We start from the raw sequence: 15011 nt of genomic DNA on the forward strand, positions 1-15011 counted from the left end.
CGGTTTTGCCCCATATCTTGTCAAAAACTGAGTAGACTTGAATATTATACTTAATTTTGCCGCTAACAGCGGTAGCATATTTGAACTCATCAAGTTTTTCTAGTTCCCTATTCGTATATCCTTCATGGGTCCAATTATAAGATTGAAGATATTGCACGGTGCACCTATGCATCGTCTTTTGCGTATTTCTGTAAATTACATTTGAGAAATTACATAGATACACCATAAAAAAATATTTTTTATCTATTTTTACTGAGCATGCTCCACCGCCATTGAAAGTCGGTTGATAAACTAATCAAGATGGTCAATTGCAGTAAGCAAAAGCACGCGTAATTTTTAACGTAAAAAAGGTTTTTAGTGCCATGTCCTGATTTTACCCCTATACCCGGTTTTGAACTAATCAATATATTTCAAAACAGCCTAAAATCTACATAATATTTGGCTAGATCACAAAAAAACAATGGTCTTAATGATTCCTTTAGCTTGCGCTCGTAGCGATTGCTACGAACCCCTACGGTTTGTAGCAATACCTACGTGCGCTCCTTTGAAGTGAAAGCTAGGCAGCTCAGTCATTCTCTACGAAATCGATGCATGGTTGGTTATTATAATGTCAATATAACTGGTACATGATTTTGAATCATCGATATTTCGACCCAGTTGTATGAGTCGTGGTCACGACGGGACTGCAGTGTTGCGAGAGATGAACTTTGAGCTGTTATACTGTATCAAACTGTCCGCTTTCTTGTTTTTAGGTCTCAAAAGGAAAAACGGAACCCTTATAGGATCACTTTGTTGTTTGTCTGTCTGTCTGTCCTACCTACAGGGTAACCTACTAAAACCTACAGGGTACTTCCCGTTGACCTAGAATCATGGAATTTGGCTGGTAGGTAGGTCGTATAGCACAAGTAAAGAAATTATTTCGAAAACCGTGAATTTGTGGTTACAACATTAAAAAAATTTAAAATGTGTTTAAATTTTCAAAGTAAGATAACTTTACCCAGTGGGGATATTATATGAAAGGCTTTACATGTACATTCTAAAACAGATTTTATTTATTTTTATGCATAACAGTTTTTGATTTATCGTGCAAAATATCGAAAAAAATACCCGAGTTCGGAAGCCTCGTTGCGCTAGTCCGACTCGCACTTGACCGGTTTTTTCCGATGGACGAGCTGTTTAGCAAAATACACTGACAGCGTCACTACTAGCTTTGGATTTGGTACCAAATCCAAAGCTAGTAGTGACGCTGTCAGTAGATACGTACGTATCCATCCTGGTTTGCATAAATCTCACAGTACTGCATCCCTTCCGTGACCACGACTAGTGCAATTAGGTCGAAATATTAATAATTGAAATGTTCGTATTATTTGTGGCGCGTACGTATTTATACCATATTATGTCGTTAAACCACGAAATAAGGCTACATTGACGCATGGTTGAATTTACCCAAACACAGAAACACAATCGAACAATTTACTAATGAAACACGCGCTTCGTCGAATATGAGCGGACAGCTAATTTGTTGATTGGTCCCTGTGAATCCTTGTTCTGTGGTTCCTGTGTTCTATCCTTGTTTAAATGGAATCACTTTTTGTGTCGTACCCAAATTTAAAAAAATAATTTGACTTAGATTTTGACTTTAACGGGCAACAAACAGTATTTCTCAAGCTTCCGTGTTATAGTTTATTAAATCTGTATACTAATATTGTAATGCGTAGTATATGTATAGAACCACACACGTACCTAATACATGAGATACAGTAGGTTGATACATATATAAGAAACTGAAGTAGGTTAGTTCTTTTAATCCGATTTTATCATACAGTTTACATCGGTTGGCGAGTAAATGAAAAAAAAAACCATTCATGATACTCGAAGCAAAGTCTATTTTAAGAAACTTCTTTATTCAAATCTTTTTAAAGTTAAGAGGGCTCTCTCCGTCACTCGTTTCATACAATCGTAGTTCCAATTTCATTTGAATATTAAGCAACCAAAGTCCATGAAATTTTGCAGACATATTCTAGAAACTAATATCTATGTCTGTGGTTTTCTAGATTTCTATTAAAATATTCGGTTTCAAAGTTACGCGGTCTTAAAAATTTACATACAAATCTTTGAGCCCCTGTAATTTTAAAACTACATATTTTTAGAAAAATCTAAAACACCACAGACATAGATATTAGTTTCTAGAATATGTCTGCAAAATTTCATGGACTTTGGTTGCTTAATATTCAAATGAAATTGGAACTACGATTGTATGAAACGAGTGGAAACGAGTGACGGAGAGAGCCCTGTTAACTAAACTAATAAAAGCCACTAATATAAAAAAAACATAATTTCAAATTGCTACAGATTTAATTTTATTAATTTAATAAATTTATTAAAAACAGGGATGTTATAAATTTGACTGTGTATCTGTGTATCTGTCTGTGGCATAGCTCCTAAATGAATGAACCGATTTTAATTTAGTTTTTTTTTTGTTTGAAAAGTGGCTTGATCGAGAGTGTTCTTAGCTATAATATAATCTTATGTTCAATGTAACTGCTTTTGTTTGTACAAATGCGTTGTGAGAGAGAACTAGTCGACTGTCGAGAGACACCGTGTGTGCGGAAGCCCACATAGCCCCTCCAAATCAAGTTAAAATATTTTTTATTCAATTAAACTTTTACGAGTACTTTTGAATGGTCAAATAAATATACCACTTGTTCGGAATGCCTTTCAGAGGGCTTTCCTCTGTATAAAAAAAAACGGTTTGTTCGTAGTGGTTGTCAAACCAACAAACTAGTTTGTCTTTCGTATGAATAGTAACCAATCAAACTTGATGAAATTTTGTAGATTGGAAATTTCGTTCTTGGAATTAATATCATTGTCTGAACCACATCAAACCACAGACACAGATTTTAATTTCTAAAACGTATCTACAAAATGTCATTCACTTTGGTTACTTACTATTCAAATGAGAGTGAAACCAGGTTTGTATGTAGCGAGTGATGGAGAGTCCTCTGCTAATTGTTCGTTAAAAATATTTCACCTGAGTGATGCTTCCACAATGAAAAGTCAACTTATATGGAGCCCACTTAAAATTAATTTCCATCTCTTGCATTAGAGCGGTTCGCACTCATCCGATCCGTCTGTAAAAATACGGATATAAAAAACTAGAGCTGAACTCGGATATTGCTTACGCACTAATCCCATCTCTGATCCAAATCCAACCGTGGACATCTTTGACATATCTGCGTCATATGTCCGATTTCAATCCGAGGCACAACCGAAATATTCTCAGGGATGACCAAGAGAACTCGGATGACGAAATTCGAAGCTAGTGCGTAAGCTATCATACAAATTGTTCTATGACTACTTCGGAACTTATTTTCACGGATTCGGATCGGATGCTGTGCGTAATCGCCCTTAGTGTATCGGTTCATCCGTTATTTACCTGTTATACGTAGGTACATGTATATACCTACCTGTATATTATAGACAGTAGATACAGACATACACAACGCACCCGAATGAAGCCCGGTTGTAGCCAGAAGCTAAATAATTAAAATTGTTCGACGCTCGTTTCGACCCGCACCATTCTCTCGTTCTCAAATTCTCGGCCAAATTAAGATTCGGTACGATAATTGCTCTCGTCGGTAGTGTACATAACGTATTCATATTGTACAATATCGTTTTTCGTTCATAAATAGAATAGGTACAATCAGGAAACAGTGAATGCGATAAATTTGGGGGCATAGTTTGGGGGATCAAAATTCATTGTATAGTTATAATAATAGAAAGCAAATACTTTACGGTAATAATCTTTATATAAAATACTAATTTTGTATCATTTGGAACAATTTGTTTGAGGATACGCATTTGAAGTGCAAATATTTCATCAAGGCGAGTTTTGTACGTTCGTCATAGCATCACAACCCGTAAAATATAACTGATTCAGCCAAAGACATGTACCTACAGTAATACAAATGTTTTGTATGGTCTCGATAAGTACTATAGACTTGGGTCTTAGATGATGTCCAGGGCCCTATGATGGAGCAGGGAGGTAGACATAGGAACACTTCAAGTACTTATCCTAACTCCGTCGTTTATTGGCTCCTTGGATTTGTATTGATATATCAGTTTTAGTACATTTGTTCTTGAAAAGGTTTTTTAATTGAGGATATTTCGATGGGAAGTTTGTTCGTGTTAATAGTGAGTAAGCGCGGGCGCACGAAATTCGTGGAATGCGCATTTGCGCTTTGTTTGTGTTCCAGGCTTGAAAGTGACAATTATGACTAGCTTTAGTTTCACTGTTTAGTGTTCACGTAAAACGAAAGCCGTGTTCAGCGAACGACTCAGGAGAAGTTCCTGAGAAAGTAAACTTTGAGAAGTTTGTAAAAGATCCCAACTTTCTTTTTTCAGCAGATATTTTTACTTTATAGCATCTCAGTTAGAGAAGAGCTAAAGATTATGCGCACAATCTTAGCCAATTCAATTAAAAGAATAATTGTGAAAACCACACACAGGCATGGGCATGGGCTACTTTTTACCATGGGAATGGGCATAAGAAATACGTTATGATATTATGATATCATCTTCGTTACTGCTTATTGACTTATAGCTTGATAGACAAGGGACCGCTTATAGCACAGATTTAATTTAGTTAGTCAGTCCATCGTATGGGCGACCTTAATTGCTCTCTGGTGTTGCCCAATTGCAGCATCAGAGTAAAAACAAATATTTAATTAAAACCCACATTGCATTTATAATACATATAATACATAGAAAAAAATATATACATGAGAAACTTACCACTAAAAATTAATATTTACAATAAAATATACCTACACCGTCCAAGTATAGTCCAATTCATCATTAATCTACCTTCCACGTTGTTCTGCTCATTAAATTTTCTTGCCAGGAGTTGTGTCCAACTTAGTACGAATATCAAAATATATTAGTTGACAATTTTTTGAGTAATAAAAAAAATTAATTCCATGAGTCTGCTAGTATTTGTCTTCAGTGACTCGCCGAAAAGAGCACGTCTCCGAAATGTCAAAAAAAAAAAGAAATACCACGCAGACAATAATACGGGTAGCAACTAGTGCGAGCACCCGTGTTGTTTGAGAATTAAATAAAGTACTAAAACTTAAAAGGCACAAAGGCGATTTAATTTATGCATAAAATGTTTTAATGTTTACGCGCTGTTGAAATGGACACTCTCTAAAACGAATTGCATGATGCAGTTACAAATATTTCAAAAGGCTTACAAGTTCCGAGAACGTTCCCGGCAAAACTAGCATCGCGAATTAGTTTTAAATGTTGGAATTACGTAAAAGCTATTATAATTGTTTTAAAGCTTTATTAGGTGTGACAATAAGGAGACTCGTGCTACACTAGCTTCCTTGCCTTCTCTTTTTTAATATAGTAAACAAACTCGTACAGCTTTAACTATTTCCTAATGTGATATCTGAATTAACAAGTATAAATTAAAAATTTATAACACCCCCGACAAGTGAAGGTTAAAGTAACTAGAAAATAGCTGATAACTTTCAAACGGCTAAACCGATTTTCTTGGATTATAGCTAAGAACACTCTCGATCAAGCCACCTTTAAAACAAAAAAACTAAATTAAAATCGGTTCATTCGCTTAGGCGCTACGATGCCACATACAGATACACAGATACACACGTCAAACTTATAACACCCCTCTTTTTGGGTCGGGGGTTAAAAATAACGAGAGACCGATTGACACTGTGAAAGAAAAAGCGGCATGCATCCTGAAGGAACATAGAATAAGACTTCTAATTATATAGTTCCGATCATTCGAAGATTTGCACAGTGCGTTGTAAGCGTGGAATAGAGTATGTTGACTTATAACATATGTAGAAGCTTGTATAGAAAATATGTATGTATTGAAATTAAAATAAAATATTGGTCCAACAGTTGCAGATCCTGATAGCATAGATAAAAGAATTTATACTACACTCAACAATATACTATATTCTTTATTTGAATGCTTGAGTCCAACTTGTAGAAGCAACGTCTCATAGCACAAAAGGCACGATATACGATTTTCCTGCAGGAAATCACTTTTACAAGGACGAATCGTAGCTTAAACGAATCCTACCTTTAAGTTCTCTTATGTTACATGGTAAGCAGTTTGTAACACCGGCTTACTTATGGATGAAAAAGTATAAAATACCTTATAGGAATCAAAATCACGGCAATTATGCCCTATTGATTTGCAGTCACATGTCGTCAAATGGAAAGTATTCCTTTGTACCTGTACCTCTGACTGTACTTGCGCAGTAGATGATTTATCGATCTACTTATTTGGTGGACCAGCATTACCTATACCTACTAATATTATGAATGAGTAAATGTGTCTTTGTATGTCTTTCTACTAGCTTTTCACGACCCATCCGTTAGTAACCGATTTTAATTAAAGGTACAGAGGCATTATTTGTAATAAAACGGGATAGCCTAGCTAGTGGTTAAGCCGTCGGCCACAGTCGGGGAGTTCGGGGTTCGAACCCAGGCATGTACCTCTAACTTTTCGGAGTCAATATGTGTCTATTAACTATTAAAACATCACATGCTATAACAGTGAAGGAAAACATCGTGAGGAAATTTGCATGCGTGAGGTTCTCCATAATGTCCTCACAGATATTTGAAGTCTGCCGGTCCGCTCTTGGCCAGGGTGGTAGATTATGACCATTCTGAAAAAGAGTCGTGCTCAGTAGTGAGCTGGCAATGGGTGGATGATGATGATGAAATCCACGCGGACAAAATCGCGGGCTCCTCTTTTCCCATACCTTAGTGGTTCGTATCAGAAACGGTGAGCAAAAACGTTTGTGTCATGAAAAGAGAGCTTACCTTGATCTTGTACACTGGGTGGTATCGACCTACTCGGTGGCATAAAAGCGTGGCGCGGTGACATGGGGGATTGGTACGTCAGGCAACTTTTCATTTCATGTGCAGTATGCCAGAACCTTACCAGAACATTTCAGATTTGTAGATACATTTAACTAAAGTCCAAATAGGTTTCTCTCAGTATAAAATTTAACACAGCACTCTCCGTCACTCAATCCATACAAACGTAGTTACATTCTCATTTCAATATTAAGCAACCAAAGGCAATGAAATTTTGTAGACAAGTTTAGAAGCTAACATCTGTGCCCGTTATTTGCCAGATTTCCGCAAAAATGTCCCGTTTTATACTTTTATTACAAAAAAAATTAAAAATTTTGTACTTATGTAAATTCTTAAGCCTTTCTTACTTTTAAATATAATATTTTAATGGAAATCTGTAAAACTAGAGACACAGATCGTTTTAGAGGTTGTGAACGAAATTTCATTGAATTTGGTCGGTCAATATTCAAATGAGAGCCAAAGTTTGTTTAGAGTGCACTACGAATAAACTTCTCTTAATTGTTGCAGAATCACAAACGTGCGAAAATGACAGGATTCCATTTACATCACTGTTCGAAAGAACGGCGGCAGACACGGAGGCCGCTCATGATCTTTTGTCGCTTGCGAATAGCCGGCCACCGCCGCCGCCGCCGCCGCCGCCGCCGCCGCCGCCGCCACCACCCGCGCCCGAACCCGTCGCCGCGCTGCTGCCGCCACCCGAGCCGCCGCTCGTCCCAGTCTACACCTACACCATACAGCCGACTAACATCTTCATCGTCACCGAGGATCCTTCCGATCCGGTCTATCCGGGTGGGCCGAATATCACTCCCGTGCCCCAATTCGAATACATGGTGGACCCGCAAGTGTACGTGGTGGATCCGCACCTCGCGTACCAACCCATCCCTGATCCTCAGATCCAGTTCGTAGAGCCGTTGACGATACCTATTCTCGTAGAGACTGTGCCGATGCAGTTGACGCCGCAACCGCCTCCGCCCCCGCCTCCGCCCGCGCCGCCCGAGCCGCAGCAAGCGGCACCGTCGCCACAGATGCACTGTTCGAATTCGACAATCGAACCGGGAGAGATACGGCGGTCTGCCCAGCCGAAAGATAAATCCGCAAAATACGATTGTAATGAATGTGGCAAATGCTATGCGACTTCATCGAATCTGTCACGCCACAAGCAAACTCACCGTAGCCTCGATTCGGTTGCAGCAAAAAAATGCGAGGAGTGCGGGAAAGCTTACGTGTCGATGCCGGCATTGGCAATGCATGTTCTGACACATAAAATGGGATACATTTGCAGCGTATGCGGCAAACACTTTTCGAGGCCATGGCTTCTGCGCGGGCACTCGCGTTCGCACACAGGCGAAAGACCTTACGACTGCCCGATCGGCGGGTGCCGTAAGGCGTTCGGAGACCGCTCCAATCTTCGTGCACACCTCCAGACTCACTCTGCAGACAAGAAATTCGAGTGTTGCCGCTGTGAGAAGACTTTCGCCCTCAAGAGCTATCTCGTCAAGCATCAGGAGACAGCGTGCTACCGTCCTTGCTGAAGGACGCATCAGCCGACGAAACGAAGCAACGAATAACTTCTCTATGAACTTCTATACATCTATATATTTAAACAAATCAATTTATAAATTAGGCGATGAAGCTATCCGGCGCGGCGACGATAAAAATGATAAGCAATAATTATGTACCTAATATTGATACGGCTCTTTCTATAATAAGTTAAGCGTATTTTTTCAATAAAAAATTAATCCAGCTTCGACGGATTTAAATATTGTGTCAATTTATGACAAGAGTCTGCAATGTTATAAACGTAACGTAATTTATTATACGTAGTAATTTTTAATTAACCATACGATAAGTTAACGCCACACGCGTGGCTTGTGACGATTTAGGTAGTAGTTACGGTGATACGTAGAGACTTAAAGAAACCGTCGAGCTGTGGTACAAAGAGAGCAATAAAGTATTGTGAATAGAAGAAAGTGATAGGTGCACGAGTAGCGTGCGATGCGTAGTAAGTAGTGAGTAGGTCGGTGGACGGCGTCGCGCGTCGCGGATGGACCAAACTGTTGCCCGGCGCCCGGCCCGCGCCTCCCTCGCTCTCATCGTCACACCAGCCCTGCTTCACTCGGCCGCAACAAACCGCAGTGTGGTGGCGTAACGGTGACCGGCCTCACCATCTGCATCAGAGTAATATGTTTGCACCATAATACGTATACTCCTCGCTTCCCTTTTCTGTCCGTACCCTTCCGTATTCAAAATATTATTTTTCAAAATCTAATGATAAAAATTTAGCAAATTAACTAAATTCAATTACACACTATTAATTAATAACATAGATAATATTCCCATTACACCAACAACCTCATAAATAAAGGATATTTAATCTAAACTCGATTTAGTTTTCACAACCCTTTCGATAAATTATTTTTTGTGTACAAAGGCACATGTTCTATAAACAAAAACTAAACTGATGCCGAATTGCAATTATTTTGTATACGTAACTGACTACAAGACTTTTCATTTTATTTATCTTACCTCATTTACCTTAGCAGTCATTACCACCTGAGTAGTTTGTTTTTTAAAGCTTATAGATATTTAAAAAATGCAAATATTTTTCATTACCTAAGAACGTTAAGTTATACCATTTACTAGTAATTTATATTAATATTTTGTTCTAAGGAATTGTAGGTCTCGATTTACATTGAATGTAATGTAACAAAATTTATTTAGTAGTATTATTCTAGGTCTATTTTAGGTATTAGTGCGAGTTCAACCATCTTGGCAAGTTAGTATAGTGGAACTAAATAGGTACCTACTTTAGAAAAGGAAGTGAGTGATTGGAAAAGTATTTTTATAGTGGCACATGTAGAATGACAGTATTTTGGTGTAATTACGTTTTAGCTTTAGTAAAATGTTGTGGTATACAAATTACTCGATAGATTATAATAAAAATTATTATGAAACAAACTCATCGCTAAGAAATAAGATTAGCGTTCGGATATTAGCTGTAAGTCGCTTACCAAAGGTTATTAGAATTACAAGCACTGCGTGATAAGTAATAATTATTTAGCTTTGTAGATTACAGACCCGTACGCGTCAAAATCAAGAAAGTACATGGTTTTAAATACAGGATTTCAAATTAAACACATGAATACACCCACTAATATTAAGATTTTATTTAGATTATCCAGTTGTGCCTGTTTTATACACGCATACAAACAGCTGTAATTATGTAATAGTATAGGTAGTATAATAATATGATAAAATAATATGATCCACAAACAATTCAATCAGTTATACCATAAATAAATGATTCAAATTAATAATATATGGTAAATTGCATGTCTAATTATATTTCTTTAAATGTTTTTGCATGTCTAATAATATATTTCATTTATAATAAAATGATAAAACTCTACCTTTATCATTTTTGATTTGTTATTTGTTATTTTTTTATTGTTTTATTTAATTTAAATTTATTATAATATTGTTTGAAAATAATATATATAATATGACCTACAATCAACTCAATCATTCATCATTCATACCATAAATAAATGATTCAAATTGATAATATATTATGGTAAGTTGCATGTCTAATAATATATTTCATTTATAATAAAATGATAAAACTCTACCTTTATCATTTTTGATTTGTTGTTTGTATTGTTTAATAATGATAAAAAAATATGATCTATAATCAATTCAATCATTTATACCATAAATAAATGTTTCAAATTGATAATATATGGTAAGTTGCATGTCTAATTATATTTCTTTAAATATTTTTGCATGTCTAATAATATATTACATTTATTATTTTATTGTTTGAAAATGATATAATATATAATATGATCTACAATCAATTTAATCATTCATTCCATAAATAAATGATTCAAATTGATAATATATGGTAAATTGCATGTCTAATTATATTTCTTTAAATGTTTTTGCATGTCTAATAATATATTTCATTTATTATTTTATTGTTTGAAAATGTATATATAATATGATCTACAATCAATTCAATCATTCATACCATAAATAAATGATTCAAATTGATAATATATGGTAAGTTACATGTCTAATAATATTTTTCATTTATAATAAAATGATTCTACTCTACTTTTGAAACTCTACTTTTATCAATTTGTTTTGTGGTTTGTATTGTTTGATAATAATATATATAATATGTTTGTATATTATATAAGAGAAGAAGACGAATATTTAAGCAAAATGAGAAACTTAAGTTTTTTTTTCAATGTATAGTAAAAGCAAATAATTTAATTTAATAAGTGAATAAAGTATACAATATACCTAAATTTTGAACACAATATTATATAAAATTTTACATTTTTTAGTTATCATAATATAAAGTAAATATTACGTCCGCCTTTAATGATGCCAAGAATATTACATTTCTCAAAGATGGTCTATTTTAACTTTTAATTTATTAAATAAAAACATCGGTATTTGTTTAATTTTCTACCTTTATTTTTATTTATATTTTATATCATAATTTTTATCTCGTTCTAGTCTTTTATAATATCATAATTCCTATTTTGGGAGTAAAATTAATAACTAAATGTATGTGGAACTCTTGCATATTTTACTTCACAAGCATGGGCTTTGGATTATATTTTTTTTTAATGAAACAGAAGTAGTAATAAGTAGAATAAGTACAATGTTTAGTAAAATTAGCTCCTATTTTTTGAATTACTTAAAATTAAAAGAGATTAATTTTTAAATTTGAAAACCCAAACACATTGTATCGTCAATTATGAGTTAAATGAATGAATGAGTTAAATCGTCAATTTATATGATTATTTTGTCAATTTGTCGTTGTAATATTAATAGTAATTTTAAATCTTGCATAGACGTGTAGAGCCTTGTAGTTCGATAAGTGGTTTTAATTGTGGTTAAATAAGGTCAATTCTCAACGGAAAATAATCAGCACACAAGCTGATTGCTCGAAGAGTTAGTTTCGTAAGAATAAAATTAAATAAATCGGCAATATGGATATGGTTTCGAAAAGACCTTTTAAAAAGACTGATAGATGGAAGATATGTCAACGAATCAATGTAAAGAAGGTTTCAAAGAACCGGCATAATTAATTCAATTCATCGAAGTCTTCCAAACACTGTGTCGCCCTGAATCGTGTGTATTCACAAATCATGGTACACTCTCGACGAAGCACTTGTGTACTAGCCGAGTAGACTTCCGCTTTGTACTCCATAGTCAACTAATATTCAACGTTATTTTTACTCGACTGTACAGAATTTTCTTCCAAGGATTTATGAAAAACGTCCCGTAAAAGAAATATTATATATATGAATTAATGTAAATCCCCACACACGAAATTCTTACTACGCCAGGCGACGCGCGGTAGCTATTTTATTATTTTTATTAATAATTAATATAATTTATTTAATGATTAATATTATAATTTATTACATATTAGGTGGATCATTGCCTAAAATTATATAGTGATTTATAACATTGTCAATTTTCGTTTTTTTTTTTTTTTACACAGATTTTATTTAAATAAAAATGTTTTATAAATGTTTCGCCTTTCTATTAGTAAAAAATAACGTTTATAAGCCTGTATATGTAAGTAATTTTATTTCAACGAAAAGTAATTTTTCGGAGACAGACATGAAAAAGATAGCACCCAGGTCCAACCCAGGGCAACAAGCTAACGCGACGCCTCAGCCTCCACTTGTGTTTGTGAGTACTACGACGCGTGCGTAGCTGGCTGCTACGTCGTAGAAAGCTTTTACGGAAGAGTTAAAGATACAATATTCACATTATTATTTTTATTGTTATTAAATTACAAAAATAATGTTTTGATGCAAAGCAAAATAATATGCAATATCATAAGTTAGTTCAATGAAAAGTTTATATTTAATTAGAATATAAAACTTGGTCAATTTCCCGTGGTTTATAATAAAATCTAAAAAGGGTGTGGCTATTAAAATTAAACTTTTTCCTTTCGCCAACTTTTTCTTACTTAAATTATAAGTTTATTGTTTATCAGTTTATATTATTCGTACATTCATGTGACAAATAAGATCGTGACAAATAATATAACTTACCATTACAGACAATATATAAAATAAACAAAATATTATGTAATCTACTTTTTATTATAATTTTTTCGTATGTACTCAATTTACTTATTTAGAAAAAGCAATCATTTCAAAGATACGGAAAGCACATATGATATTATCTTCAAACCAAAAAAAAAGCGTACCTTTAGTTTCGGTAGAAAGAAAATTTTTGAACCACACAATATCAAAAACAAGTTTAAATAACTTAGAACGACACAAACAGATTGGAATAAGAGCCAATGAGTGCCAGACCTTCGTTATTTTATAAAAGGTGAATGTTTCTCTGCGCATTGTCTCCAACACAGGAAAGGATGATCAGCAACTATGAATTTTGGATCACGGTGGCTTTGGGAGATAACAGTTAGAAAGAGTGTAAAAAAATTACTGGGAACGTAAAAACTGATCTCAGGCGTCATGGTCAATGAACCTCTTCCTACTTTCTATTAATGCCCAATATAATTAATGCATAGATAGCCAATAATTAAAAATATTGCTAGGCATTCCGTCACAAATCATCTTGAGAATGCTGTTCCGAGTTGTCCCATCCAGAAGGAAGCCATTCTTTTCTTCAATTATTTTGAGAATTTGAGGTTTTTACGATTATTATTCAATTGGAAAAGGAAAATATTTAATTCTACATAATATGGATCTACGAGAAAAGTTAATTCGCCATCTACGCTAGCTGGTAGGTAAAATAGATAATAGGATTGTAGCTATATTTGATATTACATATGCATAGGTACGTTGAGAAACTTGACTTAAATTTCTTTATTTTTTTCACGTTATATGTATCAATCACTATTTCAAGAAGAGGAAGCCCTGTTTTTCAAGATGCAGTTTATAACTTACTTATAACTTACTTATAGTGTGTAGTTCCGAAAACGGATTCCTTTATAATTCGTTTTCAATGGCTTCAATTATCTGATTTTGCCGTTAGCAGCAATGCTTCTTTCTTCTTTTTTACCCACAAACACAATAAATTGTAAGCTATTCAATTGATGGTAGCATGCACAATTTGATGCCTTCTGCTTCCGTTCGTCAGGTGGATCACATGTTACTACCCATGTATGTAACCCATAGGTATATAAATGCGAAAGTGTGATTGTTTGTTGGTTTATTGGCTTGTCCTTCAATCACGCCGCAGCAGATAGACGTCATTTTCTGTATACATACAGTTAAAAACCTGGAGGTTACTTTACATAGGTAACTTTTTATCTCGCAAAATAAAGAGTTCGCAAGGAATCTTAAAAACCTAAATTGCGAACGAAGGCGCAAGCATCACCTAGTATTTCTATAAAATCGTAGTATTTAGATAGAAACTTTAAGTCTTAAAATATTCTAGTCAATTCCTGTGAAGACATTAGTAATCGAACTGCATATAAATATATTAATATTAAGACACTGAAAAGCAATAATTTCTGTACAATTTTCTGTAGAAAATTATTATTAGAATCAAATATCTATCGTAATATTAAGTCACTATACCTAGATTTCAAAATTTACGATTCGCCTAAATTTTTATCGAAATTGATATTGTACTTAGGAGAACTATCACTACAGTAACATAAAGTACAGTATATTTAGGTTTTGATAATGAGAAAAATCGTATAAGTTATCATACTTATATTGTATTACATGTTATCTATGTAACATTTGATGATTTAATTTTATTCCCAACTGTACCCTGATTAAAAATTTTGCCGATTCGGAGGCTGATAGTGGGACGAAAATTATTTCTGTGGAGGCAGATAATGCTTGGTCACAAACAAGTCAATTTATTGATAGTTAACAGGGCTCTCTCCGTCACTCGTTTCATACAATCGTAGTTCCAATTTCATTTGAATATTAAGCAACCAAAGTCCATGAAATTTTGCATTGCAACTAATATCTGTGTCTGTGGTGTTTTAGATTTTTCTAAAAATATGTAGTTTTAATATTACAGGGGCTCAAAGATTTGTATGAAATTTTTTAAGACCGCGTAACTTTGAAACC

General features: G+C 34.4%; 1 protein-coding gene and 1 long non-coding RNA gene across 2 annotated transcripts in view; one reads left to right on the plus strand and one right to left on the minus strand.

Annotated features, from left to right (window-relative positions):
* The window catches only part of LOC123880410, a 23894-nt gene extending 23169 nt beyond the window's left edge, over window positions 1-725 (minus strand). Inside the window, exon 1 of the long non-coding RNA XR_006799237.1 lies at window positions 627-725. This is a non-coding gene — a long non-coding RNA (uncharacterized LOC123880410). The remainder of the gene's footprint in view (window positions 1-626) is intronic.
* Window positions 1-9033, plus strand: part of LOC123880405 (zinc finger protein SNAI2-like) — a 19322-nt gene extending 10289 nt beyond the window's left edge. Inside the window, exon 3 of the mRNA XM_045928518.1 lies at window positions 7426-9033. Within this exon, the coding sequence (XP_045784474.1) occupies window positions 7426-8450 (1025 nt within the window). The 3' untranslated portion in view covers window positions 8451-9033. The remainder of the gene's footprint in view (window positions 1-7425) is intronic.
* The last annotated feature ends 5978 nt before the right edge of the window (window positions 9034-15011 follow it).

The sequence above is a fragment of the Maniola jurtina genome, chromosome Z, assembly GCF_905333055.1.
Source record: "Maniola jurtina chromosome Z, ilManJurt1.1, whole genome shotgun sequence".
Classification (NCBI taxonomy): Eukaryota; Metazoa; Arthropoda; class Insecta; order Lepidoptera; family Nymphalidae; genus Maniola; species Maniola jurtina.